Raw genomic sequence first — 20,075 nt, 5'->3', positions numbered from 1 at the left:
TCCTTTTTTATTCCTAACCCAGCAGGCCCGGCCTATCTGTTCACATTGGTTGGCTGCAGGTTCACCATCTGCAAAAGGATGTAGTTTAATTAACAGGATGTAACAAAAACTCAAGGAACTTTTAACAGGATGTCTTAATAAAAGTGCAGTAGAAACAGAATTAACTAAAATGTAATTAACAAGAGTCAAACCATCTAGCCAAAGTAGAAACTTTTCAGAAAAACAATTCTCACAAGATTAACAGGAAGGATGCAAATTACTTTGATAGAAAAGGTGTTGTTCTCCCATTACTTCAGCTGAATTGTCTTTCTCCCATTACTTCAGTGAATTGTCTTTAGTAGTGGGGAATAATATCCTAGAGGACAATGAATGATGTCAAGAATTCATCTGGGACTGGGAAGGTGGCTCTGTGGTAGAGCGCTTTCCTTGCTTGCATGAGGCCCTGGGTTTGATTCCTTAGCACCACATAAGCAGAAAAAAAAAAAGCTGGAAGTGGCGCTGTGGCTCAAGTGGTAGAGCACTAGCCTTGAGCTGAAGAGCTGAGGGACAGGGGCTGGGAAGGTAGCTCAGCGGTAGAGTGCATGCCTTGCAAGCATGAGGCCCTGGGTTTGATTCCTCAGCACCACATAAACAGAAAAAGCCAGAGGTGCTGTGGCTCCAGTGGTAGAATGCTAGCCTTGAGCTGAAGAGCTGAGGGACAGCGCCCAGGCCCAGAGTTCAGGCCCCATGACCGGACCCAAAAAAAAAAAAATTCATCTGAGCTCCTGGAATTAGTAATTACTGCTTAATTCTGAACCATGCCATAAGTAAAGGGTGAGGGATACTTTGTGGTTACTAGTTGTACCTTGTCATTCATACTGGTAGGTGCTGGGGATCTGGTGTTGGACACATGGTTTGGCCCAGACCAATGACAAGGAGAAGTTATAAAGAATCAGAAAAATACATAGCCTTAAACGAACCTGTGCCTAGGGTGAACTTCTTACTGTGCGAAGATTGTTCCCACCGCAACAGATTGTGGACTGTGCCTAAAGGAGTATTACAGAGGAAAGACCATTCAGCTGGATAATGATTTTACTATAGTCCTATCTCTGTTACTAGTTTGCGGTGTGGCTTTTCCAAGTTGCCTTACCTCTCTAAGCCTCAAATTCCTCTTTTTTTGGGGGGGGGGGTCCGGTTGTGGGGCCTGAACTCTGGGCCTGGGCGCTGTCTCTCAGTTCTTCAGCTCAAGGCTAGCGCTCTACCACCTGAGCCACAGCACCACTTCTGGCTTTTTTCCTTTTGTTTATGTGGTGCTGAGGAATCGAACCCAGGGCCTCAGGCATGCAAGGCAAGCACTCTACCACTGAGCCACTTTCCCAGGCCCCTCAAATTCCTCTTGAATGGCAATGATAACGGTTTCATTTTTGAGCAGTATAATGCCATGACAGTGTTTTAAGAAGCATTAAAGATTATAAAATGTACTGAACATTATTCTTTACCAATTTTTCTCTTTACCAATTTTCTCATTCTTTTCCATTTTATTTTATTTTTTGGGTCTGGTTATAGGGCCTGAACTCTGGGCCTGGGCGCTGTCCCTCAGCAGTTCAGCTCAAGGCTAGTGCTCTATCACTTGAGCCACAGCGCCACTTCCGGCTTTTTTCTTTTTGCTTATGTGGTGCTGAGGAATCAAACCCAGGGCCTCAGGCATGCAAGGCAAGCACTGGACTACTGAGCCACCTTCCCAGCCCCTCTTTTCCATTTTAAATGCATGAATAGTTCCTTTAACCTAGATTCTTTTTTTTTTTTTTTTTTTTTTTTTTTTTTTTTTTTTGGGTCCGGTCGTGGGGCCTGAACTCTGGGCCTGGGCACTGTCCCTCAGCTCTTCAGCTCAAGGCTAGTGCTCTACCACTTGAGCCACAGCGCCACTTCCGGCTTTTTTCTTTTTGCTTATGTGGTGCTGAGGAATCGAACCCAGGGCCTTGAGCATGCAAGGCAAGCGCTCTACCACTGAGCCACCTTCCCAGCCCTAACCTAGATTCTTACGCTCAGAAGTCATTTGAACAAGACCACACAATGATTTAAGAAGGTACAGAATGAAGCCTGGACAGAAATGAATTTAGAGAGATACAGATTACTGAAGCACAGGTTCATTGAGGGCATGTGTTCATTCACATAGCAAATTAGACAAAAGGGAGGTGTCCTTTCCTGTTGCTGTAATAGCTTGTAAAGGCCTCTGGCCAACTGTGTTATCTATGTTGCTGAGTAATAAATCAGCTAGTGACAAGGAAGAAGAAAAACAGTTGTTGCTCTCCCTTCTATATTTTTTTCTTTTTTTTCTCTTTGTACAAGTTTTCTGATGGCTGGTTTGGAAGATTTAAAAATTCATCCTAAGTCTGTGGTCTGGTGGCTCTCACCTGTAATCCAAGCTACTCAGGAGACTGAGATTTAAGGATCATGGTTCAAAGCCAGACTGGGCAGCAAAGTCTGTGAGACTCATTTCCAATTAACCACTAGAGAACAAGAAGAGACACTGTGGCTCAATGTGGTAGAGCACTAGCCTTGAGCAAAAATCTCAGGGACAGTGCCCAGATCCTGAGTTCAAGCCTCACAATTGACAAAAACAAACAAACAAACTCCCTGAGGAAAGTTTATTCAAGGTAGCTGACAATGATAATACACAGGGATATACTGATAACAATCTGCTCAAATATTCAGCAATAAGCCGCTAAAAAGTGTGACCATAGACATGACCTTTCTGGTGAGCAATGGAGCAAACTATCAAGAACTTTAAAAATGCTTATGCTCGGGCGGGGAAGGTGGCTCAGTGGTAGAGTGCTTGCCTTGCATGCATGAGGCCTTGGGTTTGATTCCTCAGCACCAAATAAGCAGAAAAAACCGGAAGTGGCGTTGTGGCTCAAATGGTAGAGCTCTAGCCTTGAGCTGAAGAGCTGAGGGACAGCACCCAGGCCTAGAGTTCAGGCCCCATGACTGGAAAAAAAAATGCTTATGCCCATTGACTTAGTAATGTTACTGGAGTCCTAAGCCAGAGGCACAACTCCAAGAGTCAAATGGACCAGGTTTTATTGTAACTAAACAGTGATTCATGTCTTCATGACTAAAATATAAAACAAAGAACAGTTGAGATTGGATGGAAGGAAGGAAGAAGAGATGAGGGAGAGTTATGGAAGGGTTAAGTCTGATCAAAGTGTACTGTAAGCATATGTGAACTGTCAAAATGAAACTGCCTTATACAACTAACAGAGGTTAACAAAAATTAAAAATAAAAGATTAGAGATTTATTTATTTATTTTTGGGGGGTCCGGTCATGGGGCCTGAACTCTGGGCCTGGGCGCTGTCCCTCAGCTCTTCAGCTCAAGGCTAGCACTGTACCACTTGAGCCACAGCACACCACTACTGGCTTTTTTCTTTTTGCTTATGTGGTGCTGAGGAATCGAACCCAGGGCCTCAGGCATGCAAGGCAAGCACTCTACCACTGAGCCACCTTCCCAGCCTCAAGATTAGAGATTTATTACCTGCAGCAGGTAAGAACATGGAAGTTATTTCCAAAGCAGTGAATACCCTCTTGAACCAAGGAAGCACGGGGATTTTATTAGGGAAATCTGTACATTTTCATATAGGAATGTAAAGGGATGGTAGTATTCTTGAGCATGCTCAGTTTAAAGCCATAATTCAAGGAAAAATATGGCAGGTATTTTTTTTAGCATGCTTAAATCCAAGTCATGTTTGAAATGGAAGATAGTAATGTCTGAGTATTCTCAGATTTGTCATAATTTTTGTTTTGATTTTTCTTTCTTTTTTGTTTTTTCCTGTCATAGGGCTTGTACTCAGGGCCTGGGCACTGTCCCTGAACTCTTTTGTTCAAGGCTACTGTTCTACCACTTTGAGCCACAGCACCATTTCCAGTTTTCTGGTAATTAATTAGAGATAGAGTCTCATGGACTTTCCTGCCCAGGCTGGCTTCAAACTGCACTCCTCAGATCTCAGCTTCCTTAGTAGTAAGATTACAGGAACGAGCCACCATTGCCCAGCTTTATTTTTATTTTTTGATGCTGGTACTGGGACTTAAATTTAGGGCCTGGGTGCTGTCCCTTAGAGTTTTCACTCAAGGCTGGTGCTTGACTATTTGTGCCGCACTTCCCTGTCTGGCTTTTGGATGGCTATCTCATGGATTTTCCTGCCTGTACTGACTTTGAACCATGATTCTCATATCTTAGCCTCCAAAGTAGCTAAGATTACAGATGTAAGTCATCAGCACCTGGCTTTGTAACAGTTTTAGCAAAAATAAAGACAAAGGACTCTTTGAAGGTCCATTGTTATAAGAGTTGGCCGTAAAAGGAGCCTTACTCACTAACTAGCCCAGCCACTTTCCCTAACTGACCAAACAAGCAACAAGTGATAGTGAATATAAGAAAGGAATTTACTCTGCATGTCCATACTGGGGAGAAAAACGGTAAGTCTAGTGACTAAAAATCTGTCTCTCTATTAACAATAATCTTGGGGTTATAGAAAGAAGGAATGAAAGTCAATAAGAAGCATTCACAGTCAAGGAGTGTTGGTTAGACTGTGCTCTAGTTGATTATTATCTCAGATCTGGTTCTGCTAGCACCAGGAGAGATGAATGCTGCAAGGTTCACCATTTCCAGAATTTGAAATAAACTGAGGAGACAATAACTTGAAGAAAGAACAGGCCAGAGGAATAAAACTGGTGCAATGACTATGTCCTCCTTGGTTTTGGACAATAACTGTAGTACTGTGCTGTTCTGGTGTCTGGAATATGTTGTAAAAGTTGATGTTTGATAATCTACTGAGTTGGATGGCCCTTCAAATTTTGAACTTATCTTATTCTTATCTTGGAGTCTTTAACCTTGAGGGATTATGATTTTTAGATGAATACCAGTTTAATGATGACCATATCTTAGATACAGAACTGTACTGAGGCCAAGTGCCAGTGGCTCACACCTGTAATCCTAGCTATTCAGGAGGCTGAGATCTGAGGATCACAGTTCAAAGCCAGGCGAGCAGGAAAGGCTGTGAGACTCTTACCTCCAATAAACTACCCAAAAACCGGAAGTGGCACTGTGGCTCAAGTGGTAGAGCTCTAGTCTCGACTGAAGAGCTGAGGGACAGCACCCAGGCCCAGAGTTCAAAACCCATGACTGATTAAAAAAAAACAAAACTGCATTGAGTCTGACCCAAAATTTAAGTCAGAAAAGTTAAAATATGCAAAATGAAAGCAGTGATGCCAAGTTTTCATGCAGCTTTTTATTACCATTCAAACATCTGTAGACTCAAGTGAAGAGTCAGTGCTTTTGCTAAAGCAGTTTCTAAGTTCCCATTATAGGATTCTTCTGGAAGTTCATCTCATGAAGTCAGAAATATGAACAAAAATATCTCCAGGAAGCTTTTATACTCTAAATCAGTATCAAGTATATGATCCTGTTTCTTCAATAGAAGGATACAGGAATTAAAATGTAGAAACAAGAATGACCTGTTAGTGAGTGATCCAGTAGCAAAAATGTTGCTTTCTGTCTAGATATCTTAGTGCTCTTATTAAAGACAATAAAGATTATATTAAACTGGAAGACTGACACCTGGTTGGGTGTCAGTGGCTTATAACCTATAATCCTAGCTACTTAGAAAGCTGAAACAGGAGGATTGTGATTTTGAGGCCAGCCTGTACACAACAAAACCATCTATCTATCTATCTATCTATCTATCTATCTATCTATCTATCTATCTATCTATCTATCTTTCCATCTATCTTCATCTGTCTATCTATATTTTAGGAAGAGGATGTAGACCAGAGGTAGAGTGTGTGCCTAATATCTCAAAGACCCTGGGTTCAAACCTTAGTACTGGTCTGGGAATGTGGCTTAGAAGTACAGTGCTTGTTTAGCATGCATGAAGCCCTGGGTTCGATTCCTCACTTCTACATAAACAGAAAAAGTCAGAAGTGGCGCTGTGGCTCAAGTGGTAGAGCGCTATCCTTGAGCACAGAGAGGCTCAAGGACAGTGTCCAGGCCCTGAGTTCAAGCTCCAGGACTCGCAAACAAACAAACAAACAAAAAAACCCTAGTACTTATTCATTGTAAAAGATCCCCAGGAAAAAACTCTACAAACTCTTTAATCAATCCCTGAATGATTAAGAGTTGTCTATACGGGCTGGGAATGTGGCTCAGTGGTAGAGCGCTTGCCTTGCATGCATGAAGCCCTGGGTTCGATTCCTCAGCACCACATAAGCATAAAAGAAAAAAGCCTGAAGTGGCGTTATGGCTCAAGTGGTAGAGCACTAGCCTTGAGCTGAAGAGCTGAGGGACAGTGCCCAGGCCCAGAGTTCAGGCCCCACGACCGGACCCCCCAAAAAAAAAAGAGTTGTCTATACTTACGAATTCTACAAGTGTTTCCTAAATTAAACACAAACAAAATCAGATAATCAACACCAGACATGTTGGTAACATACTTGTAACCCTAGCACTTGGGAGGCTTGGTCAGGAGGATTACTAGTTATAGGCTAGAAAAGGAAAAGTTCAGATAACCATACAAATAAATGCAAAATTCAAATTGTGATAAGCTCCATGAAAAAGAAACATATGGTACTATGAAATCTAATAATAAAGAGGAATTAAATTCAGCGAGGCCAGGTACACTTTTGTGACTAAGTAATATTTTAGCTGAGATCTGAGGATAATTACTTATCACAGCAGCAAAGAGGGTCAGAATGTAGCAAATAGGCCAGGTGCAGTGGCTCAGTCCTGTAATCTTAGCAGCTTGGGAGATGGAGATCTGGAGGACCACAATTTGAGGCCAACCAAGAAAAATTCTGGAGATTCTACCTCAACCAATGTCCAATTAAAGTGACACATGCTTGTCATCTTAGCTATGAAGAGAAACACAAGCTAGTTCAAGCTAGTCCAGGCATACAGTGAGACCCCTCTCTCTAAAATATCCACTATAAAAAGGGCCGGGCTCAAGTGGCTTCCAAGCAAGCTGAGATTTTTGAGTTCAGACGCCTGCAAAATGAGTGTGAGTGTAAAGTATAGCAATGTAGTAAACAGAGGTAAATATGTGCCCAGGGCCTGTAGCAGGAGAGGGCATTTTGGTTAGGAAGGATTGAGAGATAAGTCAGCTGAAACTGAGAAGGGAGGATGTTATGAGGTATGACTAGAGTCAAAATGGGAGCCAGAGAATATATAGGTCAGATAAAGTTGTTTTCAGTACTGGGTACTTTGCAAATGCTACCTAAACACTCTATGGCCCAGTTGTATTACTTTAACCACCTACATTTATTAGTTACACAGGAATTATTGCTGTATTTCTTTCAACACTGTAAAATGAATCCCTATAGTATCCATAAATAGCACTGCTACATAATAGTCATGTGAACAACATCTGACTTCTAATTTTGGGCTACTATTGTATGGCAATTCAGTCATGAGAAAACAGAAGCCACATTTGAGAGGTTGAATTTGGAGTCTTTATTATAAAGCTGGCGACTGCAGATGGACTCCTGTCTCAAAGACCTACAGCCTAGAATGTCTCTGTACAAACCATTTTTTTTTTTTTTGGGTCCGGTCATGGGGCCTGAACTCTGGGCCTGGGCGCTGTCCCTCAGCTCTTCAGCTCAAGGCTAGCACTCTACCACTTGAGCCAGAGCGCCACTTCCGGCTTTTTTCTTTTATGCTTATGTGGTGCTGAGGAATTGAACCCAGGGCCTCATGCTTGCAAGGCAAGTGCTTTACCACTGAGCCACCTTCCCAGCCCTCTGTACAAACCTTTTAAAGGCAAAAACCATATAACTGGTATGAGAAATTAAACCTAACCAAAGTGTTATAGATAGGCAGGGCAAGCTAGATGAGAATTCTTTTTTTTTTTTTTTTTTGGTCGGCTGTGGGGGCTTGAACTCTGGGCCTGGGCGCTGTCCCTCAGCTCTTCAGCTCAAGGCGAGCGCTCTACCACTTGAGCTACAGAGCCACTTCCAATTTTCTGGTGGTTTATTGGAGATAGGAGTCTCATGGTCTCTCCTGCCCGGGCTGGCTTTGAACCACGATCCTCAGATCTCAGCCTCCTGAGTAGCTAGGATTACAGGCGTGAGCCACCAGCACCCGGCTAGATGAGAATTCTTAAATCTAACAAAAATGTTGCACATAGGCAAAACAAACTACCCAGGGAAACAATCAGGAGTAATCATTGTTGTACTGGAACTTAGTCATAAGAAAACAGAGAAGCCACATTTTGAGAGGTCAAATTGGGAGTCTTTATTGGAGAGCCAATGGCTGCAGGCTTCAAAGACCAGTAGCTCCTCGAATACACTCAACACTATTAGAAAACTGAGCCATGGGGGCTGGGAAGGTGGCTCAGTGGTGTGAGTGCTTGCCTTGCATGCATGAGGCCCTGGGTTCGATTCCTCAGCACCACATAAGCAGAAAAAGCTAGAAGTGGTGCTATGGCTCAAGTGGTAGAGCGCTAGCCTTGAGCTGAAGAGCTGAGGGACAGTGTCCAGGCCCAGAGTTCAGGAACCATGACTGGCAAAAAAAAAAAAAAGAAAACTGAGCCATGGCTGAGTGCCGGTGGCTCACACCTGTAATCCTAGCCACTCAGGATCAGGAGGCTGAGATCTGAGGATCACAGTTCAAAGCCAGTCTGAGCAGGAAAAGTCTGTGAGACTCTTATCTCCAATAAATCACTCAGAAAACCAGAAGTGGCACTGTGGTTCAAGTGGTAGAGTGCTAGCCTTGAGCTGAAGAGCTGAGGGACAGCACCCAGGCCCAGAGTTCAAGCCCCATGACCGACAAAAGAAAAAAAGAAAACTGAGCCATGACAGGAGTAAGAGCAAAGAACAGAAAAACAATACCAACAAACCAGATTAACTCCAGAAGATAGCGGAAGTGGGACACCATGGTGACCAGACGAAAGCCAGGAAACAGGAGACACAAGACATGAGGTATGACATAATGGCACCTGAGCTGGTCCAAGTCTAAATAGTGTGTCAGGGTCAGGGGTCAGGGTCATAGGAAACTTGAGAGTTTCTTGAGTTGGAGGCACAGGACTGATAGGTCCAATAACCTAGCATCCTAGCCCCACCCCAATCTCTAGGAATTCAGACACACCTATAACCTGGGGGTGAATTTCCCTGCCTCTACCAAGAAGACGAGATAGTGTGAGTTAAAATCAATTCCCTATCATCCACCACATGGCCAAGATAGTGCTGGTTAGACCCAGTCTCCTTATTTCCTCAGGACCCCAGCAAGACTTTCCTGGAGCTTAACAATTCAGGACATATCTGCAATCCAAAGATGTCCTCTGTTACCTCTAGAGTTCTCAGAAAGTTCCTCATCTTCTATTAAGATGCCAAAATGGAGTTACTTAGATCCAATATCCCTATTTCATTATGTATAGAGCTGCTATGACCATTCTTCTCCTCATACTTTTTGGTAGACTCATGAATTTCTGTTGGGTTTGTAACCCAGAAGTAGAACTGATAGATCCAGGGCTGGTCAGGTGGCTCAGTGGTAGAGTGTTTGCCTCGCATGCATGAGGCCCTGAGTTTGATTCCTCAGCACCACATAAAAACAAGCCAAAAGTGACGCTGTGGCTCAAGTGGTAGAGTGATAACCTTGAGCTGAAGAGCTGAGGGACAGCACCCAGGCCCAGAGTTCAGGCCCCACGACTGACAATAAATAAATAAATAAATAAATTAATTAATTAATTAATTAATTAATCAAAGAATTGATAGAAGGGTGAACATTTAGGGATAGGGGTATAGTTCAGTGATAGAACACTTGCTTAGGATGTATGAGGCCCTAGATTCAATCCCAAATATTGAAAAAAAGAGGGGACATTTAATATATATATATACATATATATACATATGTATATATATATATACACACACATATATATAAATATATGTATACATATATATTTTTTTTTTCCAGTCATGGGAGCTGTTTTTTGTTTTTTGGGTCCGGTCGTGGGGCCTGAATGCTGGGCCTGGGCACTGTCCTTCAGCTCTTCAGCTCAAGGCTAGTGCTCTACCACTTGAGCCACAGCGCCACTTCAGGCTTTTTTCTTTTTGCTTATGTGGTGCTGAGGAATCGAACCCAGGGCCTCATGCATGCAAAGCAAGAGCTCTACCACCGAGCCACCTTCCCAGCCCCTCAACTAGAACTCTGTGTGTGTGTGTGTGTGTGTGTGTGTGTGTGTGTGTGTGTGTGTGTGTGTGTGTGTGTGTGTGTGTGTGTGTGTGTGTGTGTGTGTGTGTGTGTGTGTGTGTGTGTGTGTGTGTCGGTCATGGGCCTGAACTCTGTCCCTGAGCACTTCTGCTCAAGGCTAGACCTTTACCACTTGAACTACTGTGCCACTTCCAGCTTTTTCTGCTTATGTGGTGCTGAGAAGTCGAACCCAGGGCCTCATGCATGCAAGGCAAGTATTCTATCACTGAGACACCTTCCCAGACCTCAGCTAGAACTTCTTACTTGTCTTTTTTTTTTCCTTGTCAGTTGTGGGGCTTGAACCCTGGGCTTGGGTGCTATTCCTCAGCTCTTCAGCTCAAGGCTAGCGCTTTATCACTTGAGCCACAGCGCCACTTCTGGTTTTCTGGTGGTTTACTGGAGATTAAGTGTCTGAAGGACTTTGGTGCCTGGGATGGCTTTGAACTGCAATCCTCAGATCCCAGCCTACTGAGTAGTTAAGATTACAGACATGAGCCAACGGTGCCCAGCTCCATAACTGTTCTTAAAAGACTGATACTAAGTATGAAATACTTGTTTATATATACAAGCATATTTGTTTTTTAAAAAGACCAGAAAAGGGCTGGGAAGGTGGCTCAGTGGTAGAGCGCTTGCCTTGCATGCCTGGGGTCCTGGGTTTGTTTCCTCAGCACCACATAAGCAAAAAGAAAAAAGCCCGAAGTGGAGCTGTGGTTCAAGTGGTAGAGCGCCAGCCTTGAGCTAAAAGGCTGAGGGACAGCGCCTAGGCCCACAGTTCATGTCCCACGACCGGACCCAAAAAAAAATAAAAAGAAAAAAGACCAGAAAAGCCTGGTGCTGATGGCTTATTCCTGTAATCTTAACTATGTGGAGGTTGAAATCTGAGGTTTGCAGTTCAAAGCCAGCATGGTCAGAAAAATCTGTGAGACTCTTATCTCCAATAAACCACCAGAAAACCAGAAGTGGCGCTGTGGCTCAAGTAGTAGAGTGCTAGACTTGAGCTGAAGAGTTGAGGGACAGTGCCCAGACCCAGGGTTCAAGCCTATGACCAACCAAAAACAACAACAACAACTTATGGAGAAGTGAAGCTATAACTCAAGTGGTAGAGTACCAGCCTTTAGTGAGGAATCCAAGCAAGAACACAAGGCTCGAATTCAAGCCATGGTACCAGTACCGAAACAAACCAATTGTGGGCTAGGTGAAAGTGGCTCATGCCTGTAATTCTAGCTACTTAGGAGGTTGAGACATGGAGGATAGTGGTTCAAAGCAAACTATTGTTGGAAAAGTATGGAAGACTCCAATTAACCAGTTAAAAACCAGACTAGATTCAAGTATTAGAAGGCCAGCTGTTAGCAAGAAAGCCAAGCAAACCCCAAGTTTAAGCTGCACATGAACATGCATACACACACACACACACACACACACACACACACACAACTTGTAGTAAGCAGGGTGTAGTGACTATAGTCCCAGCTACTCAAGATGCTGAGGAAGGAGGATTCAAGGTCACCCTAGACCATATACTCAGATCAGGAAGACACACACACACACACACACACACACACAACTTGTAGTAAGCAGGGTGTAGTGACTATAGTCCCAGCTACTCAAGATGCTGAGGAAGGAGGATTCAAGGTCACCCTAGACCATATACTCAGATCAGGAAGAGAAAGTAAGAAAAGGAAAATAAAAACAATTATGGAGCCAGGCATCAATGGTCACACCTGTAATCCTAGCTATCAGGAGGCTGAGATCTGAGGATCATGGTTCAAAGCCAGCCCAGGCAGGAAAGTCCATGAGACTCTTATCTCCAATTAACCACCAGAAAACCAGAAGTGGCGCTGTGGCACAAGTGGTAGAGCACTCACCTTGAGCTGAAGAACTGAGGGACAGCGCCTAGACACAGAGTCCAAGCCCCACAACTAAGAAAAAACAACAACCAAACAAAACCCAGTAATTATGGGATTGGGGGCATAACTCAAGTGTTGTTATAGTAGACCCTGAGTTTGATACCTCACCTCAAAAAAAATCATAAGCTTAATTTTTATTTTGGTAGTCCTGGAGCTTGAACTCAGAACTCAGGACGTGGACACTGTCCCTGAGCTTCTTTTGCTCAAGGCTAGCACTCTACCAATTCAGCCATAGCGGTACTTCTGACTTTTTCTGTTTATTTCTGTACTGAGGACTTGAACCTAGGGTTCATGCATCCTAGGTAAGCACTCAACCACTAAGCTACAGTCCCAGCCCCATTTTTTTTTCAGTCCCGGGGGTTGAACTCAGGACTTGAGTGCTATCCCAAGCCTCCTTGTACTCAAGGCTAGTACTGTACCATTTGAGTCCCAGCACTACTTCCGGCTTTTTCTGAGTTGTTGGAGATGAGAAACTCATGGGCTTTTCTGCCTGGGCTGGCTTCAAACTGTGATCCTCAGATCTCAGCCTACTGAGTAGATAGGATTACAGTTGTGTCAAGGGTAAATTTTAAAAATCATTTTTATTGTCAGTTGTGGGGCTTGAACTCTGGGCCTGGCTGCTGTCCTTGAGCTCTTTAGCTCAAGACTAGTGCTCTACCACTTGAGCCACAGCACCACTTCTGGTATTCTGGTAGTTAACTGGAGCTAAGAGTCTCATGGACTTTACTGCCCAGGCTGGCTTTGAACTGCGATCCTCAGATCTCAGCCTCCTGAGCAGCTAGGATTACAGGTGTGAACCACCAGCAGTGACTTTTAAATTATTTTTAGTGGTTGTACAAAAAGGTTTTAATTCAATGTTAATTTGTATGTACAATGCATTCTAAGTGATTATGAACTTTTTTCTTTTCTTTTTCTTTTTTTTTGTTGTCATAGGGCTTGAACTCTGGGCCTGGGCACTGTCCTTGAGCTTTTCAGCTAAAATCGAGCACTCTACCACTTGAGCCACAGCCCCACTTCGGGTTTTCTGGTGGTTAATTGCTGATAAGAGTTTCATGGACTTGAGCTGGGAAGGTGGCTCAGTGGTAGAGTGCTTGCCTTGAATGCATGAGGCCCTGGGTTCGATTCCTCAGCACCACATAAGCAGAAAAAGCCAGAAGTAGCGCTATGGCTCAAGTGGTAGAGCACTAGCCTTGAGGTGAAGAGCTGAGGGATAGTGCCCAGGTCCAGAGTTCAGGCCCCATGACCGACAAAAATAAATAAATATTAAAAAAATTTTAAAAAGTTTCATGGACTTTCCTGCCAGTGCTGGCTTTGAATAGTTATCTTCAGATCTCAGCCTCCTGAGTAGCTAGAATTATAAGCATGAGCCACTGACATCTGGCTGTGATTATTAAACTTCCAGACTTTACTCAATTTTACTTCCACAGATATAGTAATCCTCTACTGCAAGGTAGATTTGGGGATGGTTCCTAGGATGTCAAGATGAAGTGTAAAAACAAAACAAAACAAACTTTAAGAATGGGCTTGCATCAATGTCCAGTGTACCCCTCTGGTAGGGGTTGAGGGGAACCTAGAGATTCTCAAAGAATTCCAGGCTCTTGTCCAATGGGCTCCTGAGCATTGTGAGGCAAGACAGAACCAGAACAGAACTGAAAAAGGAAACTGACCCCCTCCTGATCCATTCACTGTATGTACGTCTCTGAAGGGATAGGCCTGACCAAGAAAGACAGAGATGACTTTCCCAAGATGGTATTAGGGGTTAGTGGCAGTGATGACTTGGGATGGTGGTGGAGAACCCTGTTTCAATCTGGTATTTGGTTCAGCTTGGAAAACAAAACCAAATCTTCTTGTGGGCAGGACTTCAGATGGGCCAACACAACTCCATGGAGGTATGAGGCCTGAAGCCTGAAGGGACCAGCAGGTAACTGGGTATACCTCAGCCTGAGGCCTTGGTCTCAAACAAGTGCATCCTGTTTCTTCCAAGAATTCTCTGCCAGAGGAAAGTTGGAGGCTGGCACTCATATATTTCTTTCAGGATCTTCCGAAAATGGGGGCAGAGGTGATCCTGAAAACCTCCATTGGTGACCAATGCCAGTCCAAGTTGGACTGACAAGCCAAAAGATGGCCACTCTCTTTCCTGTGGTTTGGAATATCATCCTTCTTCAATGACAGACCTTGAGAACCCGGACTTAGGAGGGCAGTGACAGACAACTCACAGCCTAAGGCTTAACTTAAAAAAAAAAAACAACCCAAACAAAAACAAAAAACCAGTAAGGATGGCCCTGATAGCACGTCGTGGGAATGTCAAAGGGAGCCGGGTGGCCGGTAGTAAACCCGAGTCCGGAGGTCGAGTGGGGAGGGGGTGAAGGGCTGGGGAGGGGGCGGCCCCCGGGCCCCCGCGGGGGCCCGAGCTGGTGGCGACCGGCCATGGGAAGGTCAGGGCGTGCTTCGGAGCTAGATTTCACCTTGATGTGGGGACGGAGGTCCTGCCTCCCCAGCGTCCAGGGCTCGGAGCCAGGCCCATCAACTACGAAGGCAACAGGGCAGAACTAGACAGGAAGCCGTGGCGAGGGGACAAAGAGCGCCAGCGGGCATGCCCTCGCCCGGCGGCGCAGCTAGTTTTCATTTCCGGGTGCCGGCGGATGGACGAGCTGGGGTCAGGGGTCGAAGGTCAGCGGTCAGCAGCCAGATTCCTTAGATGGAAGCTCGGCGGACCCCCGGCACCCCTCAGCGGCCGGCCGTCAACGGGCGGTTAGAAGCGGACTGTCGACCGCGAGGCAAACAGACTCCATTTCACCTCCCCGCCCTAAATCCCCGCCCCTCTCGCCTAGGCGGGGTCTCCCGTAGCGACGCGCTGCGAAATGCGGCTGCGCAGGGGTGACGGAGCGCGGGCCAGGGGGGTGGAGGGGGTGTTTTGGTTCTTGCCGCTCGCCGTCTTCCCCAGACCGACATCTCTGTCGGAAACCTTCTGCTTCCTACCTTCCCCTTTCCCTTTTCCCCTTCCCTTCCCCGACCCTCCCTCCCTCCTTCCTTCCCTTCCGTCTACCTTTCGTTCTTTCACCGACACCTCCGGGGTCCGGATCATTTTTCCGGGCCGGGCGCCTTGAAGCGCGCGGCCCCGGGGCGCGGTGCATGACCCACCGTCCGGCTACCCCTTACACCTCCCGCCCCATGTGGCTGCGGGGTCGCCGCGGCGCTGCCCACTATGGCCCGGAAAGCAGTTAGCAGGAAACGGAAAGCGCCTGCCTCGCCAGGAGCTGGGAGCGACGCTCAGGGTCCGCAGGTGAGGGGTTGGAGGCCGAGGTCCGGGGTGGTAAGGTGGGGAAGCCTGCCTGGGGTTAAGGCTCCTCGGATGTGGGTACTAGGGCTGTGAGTGAGCAGTGGGACAGAACCAGGGCTGCTTGCCCTTGTAGAGTCGTGGCTGGTCCTTCTTGAGTTCCGTGGAGTGCAGATAGGCCGGAGGAGCCAAAGAGGAACTCAGAAATGGGGTCCTTCCTCGAGAGGCCTGTGGAGCAGAGAACAAACCCAAGAGTTTTTACTGGGGAGGAAGGGGAGTCGAAGTCGAGGAGAATCTGGAGTGAAACCAACCTCACAGAACTGACTTTGGGGAGTGAGGAAAGGAGCAGCACTCGGCCCGAAGCAACTCTCCCTACCTCTGGGTACCCAAGGCTTGAGGTTGGCCTTGGACAAGACAAGGGTGGACTAGGACCATTAAAACGATTACAGGATGTTTTTCCTTTACCCTTTGGAGAGGAAGGCCTTCTTGGAATAGCACTGATTTTCCCATGCTGCTCTATCCTTATGGATGTTTTTCTAATTCTACAACTGCATAGCTGAGGGGCAGCTATTGATGGTATCCTTGTAAGACCTAGGACCACAGTCTGGCTTTTTGAGCTATACTGTGCTCTTCTGGGTGAACAGGAGAAGAGGGCTGGGTAGAGATGCAGCCCAGGTGCATTTGGGAATCACTAGGCCTCTTACTCCCTTGATATGTACAAGGTGTCTGTGCCCTTCACGCTAATAAACCTTTAAGTATATAGGTTTAACTATGAGCAAAAATTATTTCAATGCAGGAAGAGTTAAACTGGACTTTCTGGATTAGATTCTATTTCTGTTACATGTAAATCCTACCAGATGAGTTTTTGGTTACTTGTGTGTAGTACAGTAGAAGTTCTTGTTCTGAAGAAAGATAGCCAAAGCCCTGATTTCTGTTTGTTTCCACAGTTTGGCTGGGATCACTCCCTTCACAAAAGGAAAAGACTCCCCCCAGTGAAGAGATCCTTAGTATATTACTTGAAGAACCGGGAAGTCAGGCTACAGAATGAAACCAACTATTCTCGAGTCTTGCATGGTTATGCAGCACAACAGCTTCCCAGTCTACTGAAGGAGAAAGAATTTCATCTTGGGACCCTTAATAAAGTGTTTGCTTCTCAATGGTTGAATCATAGGCAAGTGGTGTGTGGCACAAAATGCAATACGGTAAGTGTTTGGGATTTAGAGAACTTACTCCCAGGTCTTGGATGTAATGGCTCTACGTGCTCTAAAATCTTTCACTGCTTGTTTTCCTCTTCAGTTTATTTTTTTATTTTATTTAAAAAAAATTTTTTTTGGGTCCGGTCGTGGGGCCTGAACTCTGGGCCTGGGCACTGTCCCTCAGCTCTTTAGCTCAAGGCTAGCACTCTACCACTTGAGCCACAGCGCCACTTCTGGCTTTTTTCTTTTTGCTTATGTGGTGCTGAGGAATTGAACCCAGGGCCTCATGCATGCAAGGCAAGCACTGTACCACTGAGCCACCTTCCCAGCCCTCTTCAGTTTATTTTGTGAAGGAGTTGGCTTACTCTCCTTTCTCCTTTCTCTTCTGCTAAAGAGTATATTTCTTTAGGCACCTAATTCTTTGTAAATGCTCCTGCTACTTGTGGGATTTTTTTTTTTTTTTGGTCGTGTGTGCGTGTGTGTGTGTGTGTGTGTGTGTGTGTGTGTGTGTGTGTGTGTTTTAGTGTTTCTAGAGATTTGAACTCGGGGCTTTGCACTTGCTAGGGAAGTGTTCTATTACTTGAGCCACACCCTCAGCTGTGGCCTCCTTTTTTGGAGGGGGGGGGGTTGGTTGTGGGGCTTGAACTCTGGGCTTGGGTGCTGTCCCTCAGCTCTTCAGCTCAAGGCTAGCGCTCTACCACTAGAGCCACAGCGCCACTTCCAGTTTTCTTGTGGTTTATTGGAGGTGAGTCTGATGGACTTTTCCTGCCTGGGCTAGCTTAGAACTGTGATCCTTTTAAAGTAAGAAAACTCAAAGAAAAAGTATTCAACACTTGGCTAAAAATATTCTTTTTCTCTGTAATGGAATCTAAAGCTGTATAGGACATGAACTGTTGTTTCCCATAAGGAAGGCAGGGAAGGACTGGAAAGGTGGCTCAGTGGTAGAGTGCTTGCCTTGCATGCATGAGGTTCTGGATACGATTCCTCAGCACCACATACGCAGAAAAAAAGCAGGAAGTGATGCTGTGGCTCAAGTGGTAGAGTGCTAACCTTGAGCTAAAGAGCTCAGGGACAGCACTCAGGCCCAGAGTTCAGGCCCCACAACTGACAAAAAAAAAAAAAAAAAAAGACAGGAAATATTTGGTGACATATTTGAGGGTGTGATCATTTGCTCTTTGTAAAGTAGCCTTGTAAAAAGGATTCAGAAGAGAGAAGACTTGTATGTATGACATGCAAGTTAGAACTAATTTTAAAGAGAATAATTTACATATGTAATAAAGGGAAAAATTTGTCCATGCACTATCACAGTTATATGCACTATTTAAATAGTGGATGTGATTGGAACAGATAGATACAAATAGTCTGATGTCACAGGAGTGACAAGTGAAAAAAGGCTGGACTTCACTCTGTGAAAAGATAATGTCATAATGGCTGAATAATTTGACCCTTGACCAGAAGACATCTGGAGCCAATTGAAAGAGAGATTATATCAGGAAAATCATAGCCAGGAGTGGTGATACCTACCTGTTATCCTAGAACTGGAGACTGAGGCAAGAGGATCATGAAACTGAGGCCAGCCTGGCTACCTAGACCCTGTCTCAAAACAAAAAAACAAATTTGAGTATATTTATAAAGGACTTAAACAGTTTTGGGGTAAGAAATAAAATGGTGGTTTTGCCCAAATTTTCACTTCCTCTTCTGCTGAGGTGGCTTGTCTTAATACAAAAAGCCTTTCAAAACTAAGTAGGAAGAGCAAGATTTAATAAAACTTCCTTTTTCTTAGTCTCATCCTGAATATTCATGATTTAAGAGAACTGTCATTGTCACTTGGAGTAGAAAAACATCAGAAAGTTTTCATTTCGCTCTCCATACATGCACAGTAGTTTGTTTGTTTTTTGTTTTAATTTTTTGGGGGTCTGGTCGTTGTGGGGCCTGAACTCTGGGCCTGGGTGCTGCCCCTCAGCTCTTCAGCTCAAGGCTAGAGCTCTACCACTTGAGCCACAGCACCACTTTTGGCTTTTTTCATTTTGCTTATGTGGTGTTGAAGAATTGAACCCAGGGCCTCATGCATGCAAGGCAAGCGTTCTACAACTGAACTACCTTCCCAGCCCTTATTTTTTTTTTTATTTTTATTTATTTTGTCGGTCATGGCCTGAACTCTGGGCCTAGGCGCTGTCCCTCAGCTCTTCAGCTGAAGGCTAGTGCTCTACCACTTGTGCCTCAGCGCCACTTCCAGGTTTTTCTGCTTATGTGGTGCTGAGGAATCGAACTCAGGGCCTCATGCATGTGAGGCAAGCATTCTACCACTGAGCCATCTTCCCAGCCCCGGCACAGTTGTTTTTGTCCAGAAAAATATTCCTGGATTGCAACCTGAATTTATTCATCAGGATCCTGTTTGTTTGTTTGTTTGTTTTTTTAACTTATTGCACTATTTTGTAGGTGAACATGTTAAGTAATAATTTACTTTTACTTTCTGCCTCTTTTTAATAGTATTTGTTTCTCTTTGTCTAGCTTCCCACCAAGGCAAGGAACCAAGAACAGTGCTTTCCTCCAAGCTTTGTGACATTTGACAAATAATTCTCTATTTGTGCCTTTGTTTTGGTTTCTGTAAAACAGTAGTAACACTATCTAGTGTGTCTAAAGTTCTGACCATTTCTAAAGATAATGAGATTACAACAAGTTATGGGTGTCTACAGGAGACTTGGAATGGATCAGGTTGTAAAAACCTTTGAGTATCTAACTGTTGTATTCTGGATGATTGGAAAACAATAACAAAAACAATAAGGATCAGTAGAGAGATACATGGTTGGAGTAATGATCCATGGCAAGCTATTAGAGGAGGCTAGCGCCACAGTATATCATAAGAGGTAATGAGAGACCAAACCAAGACAGTGTCAGGGAGAGGGTGAGGAGGAGAGAGGTACAAAACATCTTAGAGGGGGCTGGGAAGGTGGCTCAGTGGTAGAGTGCTTGCCTTGCATGCATGAGGCCCTGGATTCGATTCCTCAGCACCACATAAGCAGTAAAAGCTGGAAGTGGTGCTGTGGCTCAAGTGGTAGAGCGCTAGTCTTGAGCTGAAGAGCTGAGGGACAGCGCCACGGCCCAGAGTTCAGGCCCCATGACCGACAAAAAGAAAAGACATCTTAGCCGGGCGCTGGTGGCTCACGCCTGTAATCCTAGCTACTCAGGAGGCTGAGATCTGAGGATCGCGGTTCAAAGCCAGCCCGGGCAGGAAAGACCGTGAGACTCCTATCTCCAATAAACCACCAGAAAACCGGAAGTGGCGCTGTAGCTCAAGTGGTAGAGCGCTCGTCTTGAGCTGAAGAGCTAAGGGACAGTGCCCAGGCCAAAAAAAAAAAAAAAAGACATCTTTTTTTTTTTTTTTAAGAAAAGATATCTTAAGGTAGAATCTGTAAGTGATGATATGATATGCTCAGATTTAATCTTTTGTTAAAAATTGATAATGATACCTTGAATCTGGGTG

At 44.9% G+C, this 20,075-nt stretch overlaps 1 protein-coding gene across 2 annotated transcripts in view; it reads left to right on the top strand.

Moving 5' to 3' along the window:
* The first annotated feature begins 13,803 nt into the window (after positions 1 to 13,803).
* Positions 13,804 to 20,075, top strand: part of Dcaf12 (DDB1 and CUL4 associated factor 12) — a 34,612-nt gene continuing 28,340 nt past the window's right edge. The window contains exons 1-2 of one of the 2 annotated variants that reach the window (XM_070008857.1): positions 13,804 to 14,007; positions 16,343 to 16,597. In XM_070008857.1, coding sequence (XP_069864958.1) covers positions 13,900 to 14,007; positions 16,343 to 16,597 — 363 coding nt within the window. In that variant the 5' untranslated portion in view covers positions 13,804 to 13,899. Of the gene's footprint in view, positions 14,008 to 14,978; positions 15,402 to 16,342; positions 16,598 to 20,075 lie in introns of those variants that run through there. The other variant, XM_070008866.1, reaches the window with a different exon arrangement.

Source organism: Dipodomys merriami, unplaced genomic scaffold (genome assembly GCF_024711535.1).
Source record: "Dipodomys merriami isolate MVZ:Mamm:240054 unplaced genomic scaffold, mDipMer1.0.p SCAF_11, whole genome shotgun sequence".
NCBI classification, from domain to species: Eukaryota; Metazoa; Chordata; class Mammalia; order Rodentia; family Heteromyidae; genus Dipodomys; species Dipodomys merriami.
The sequence above is the reverse complement of the archived record's forward strand: the minus strand, read 5'-3'. Positions and strand labels throughout refer to the sequence as shown.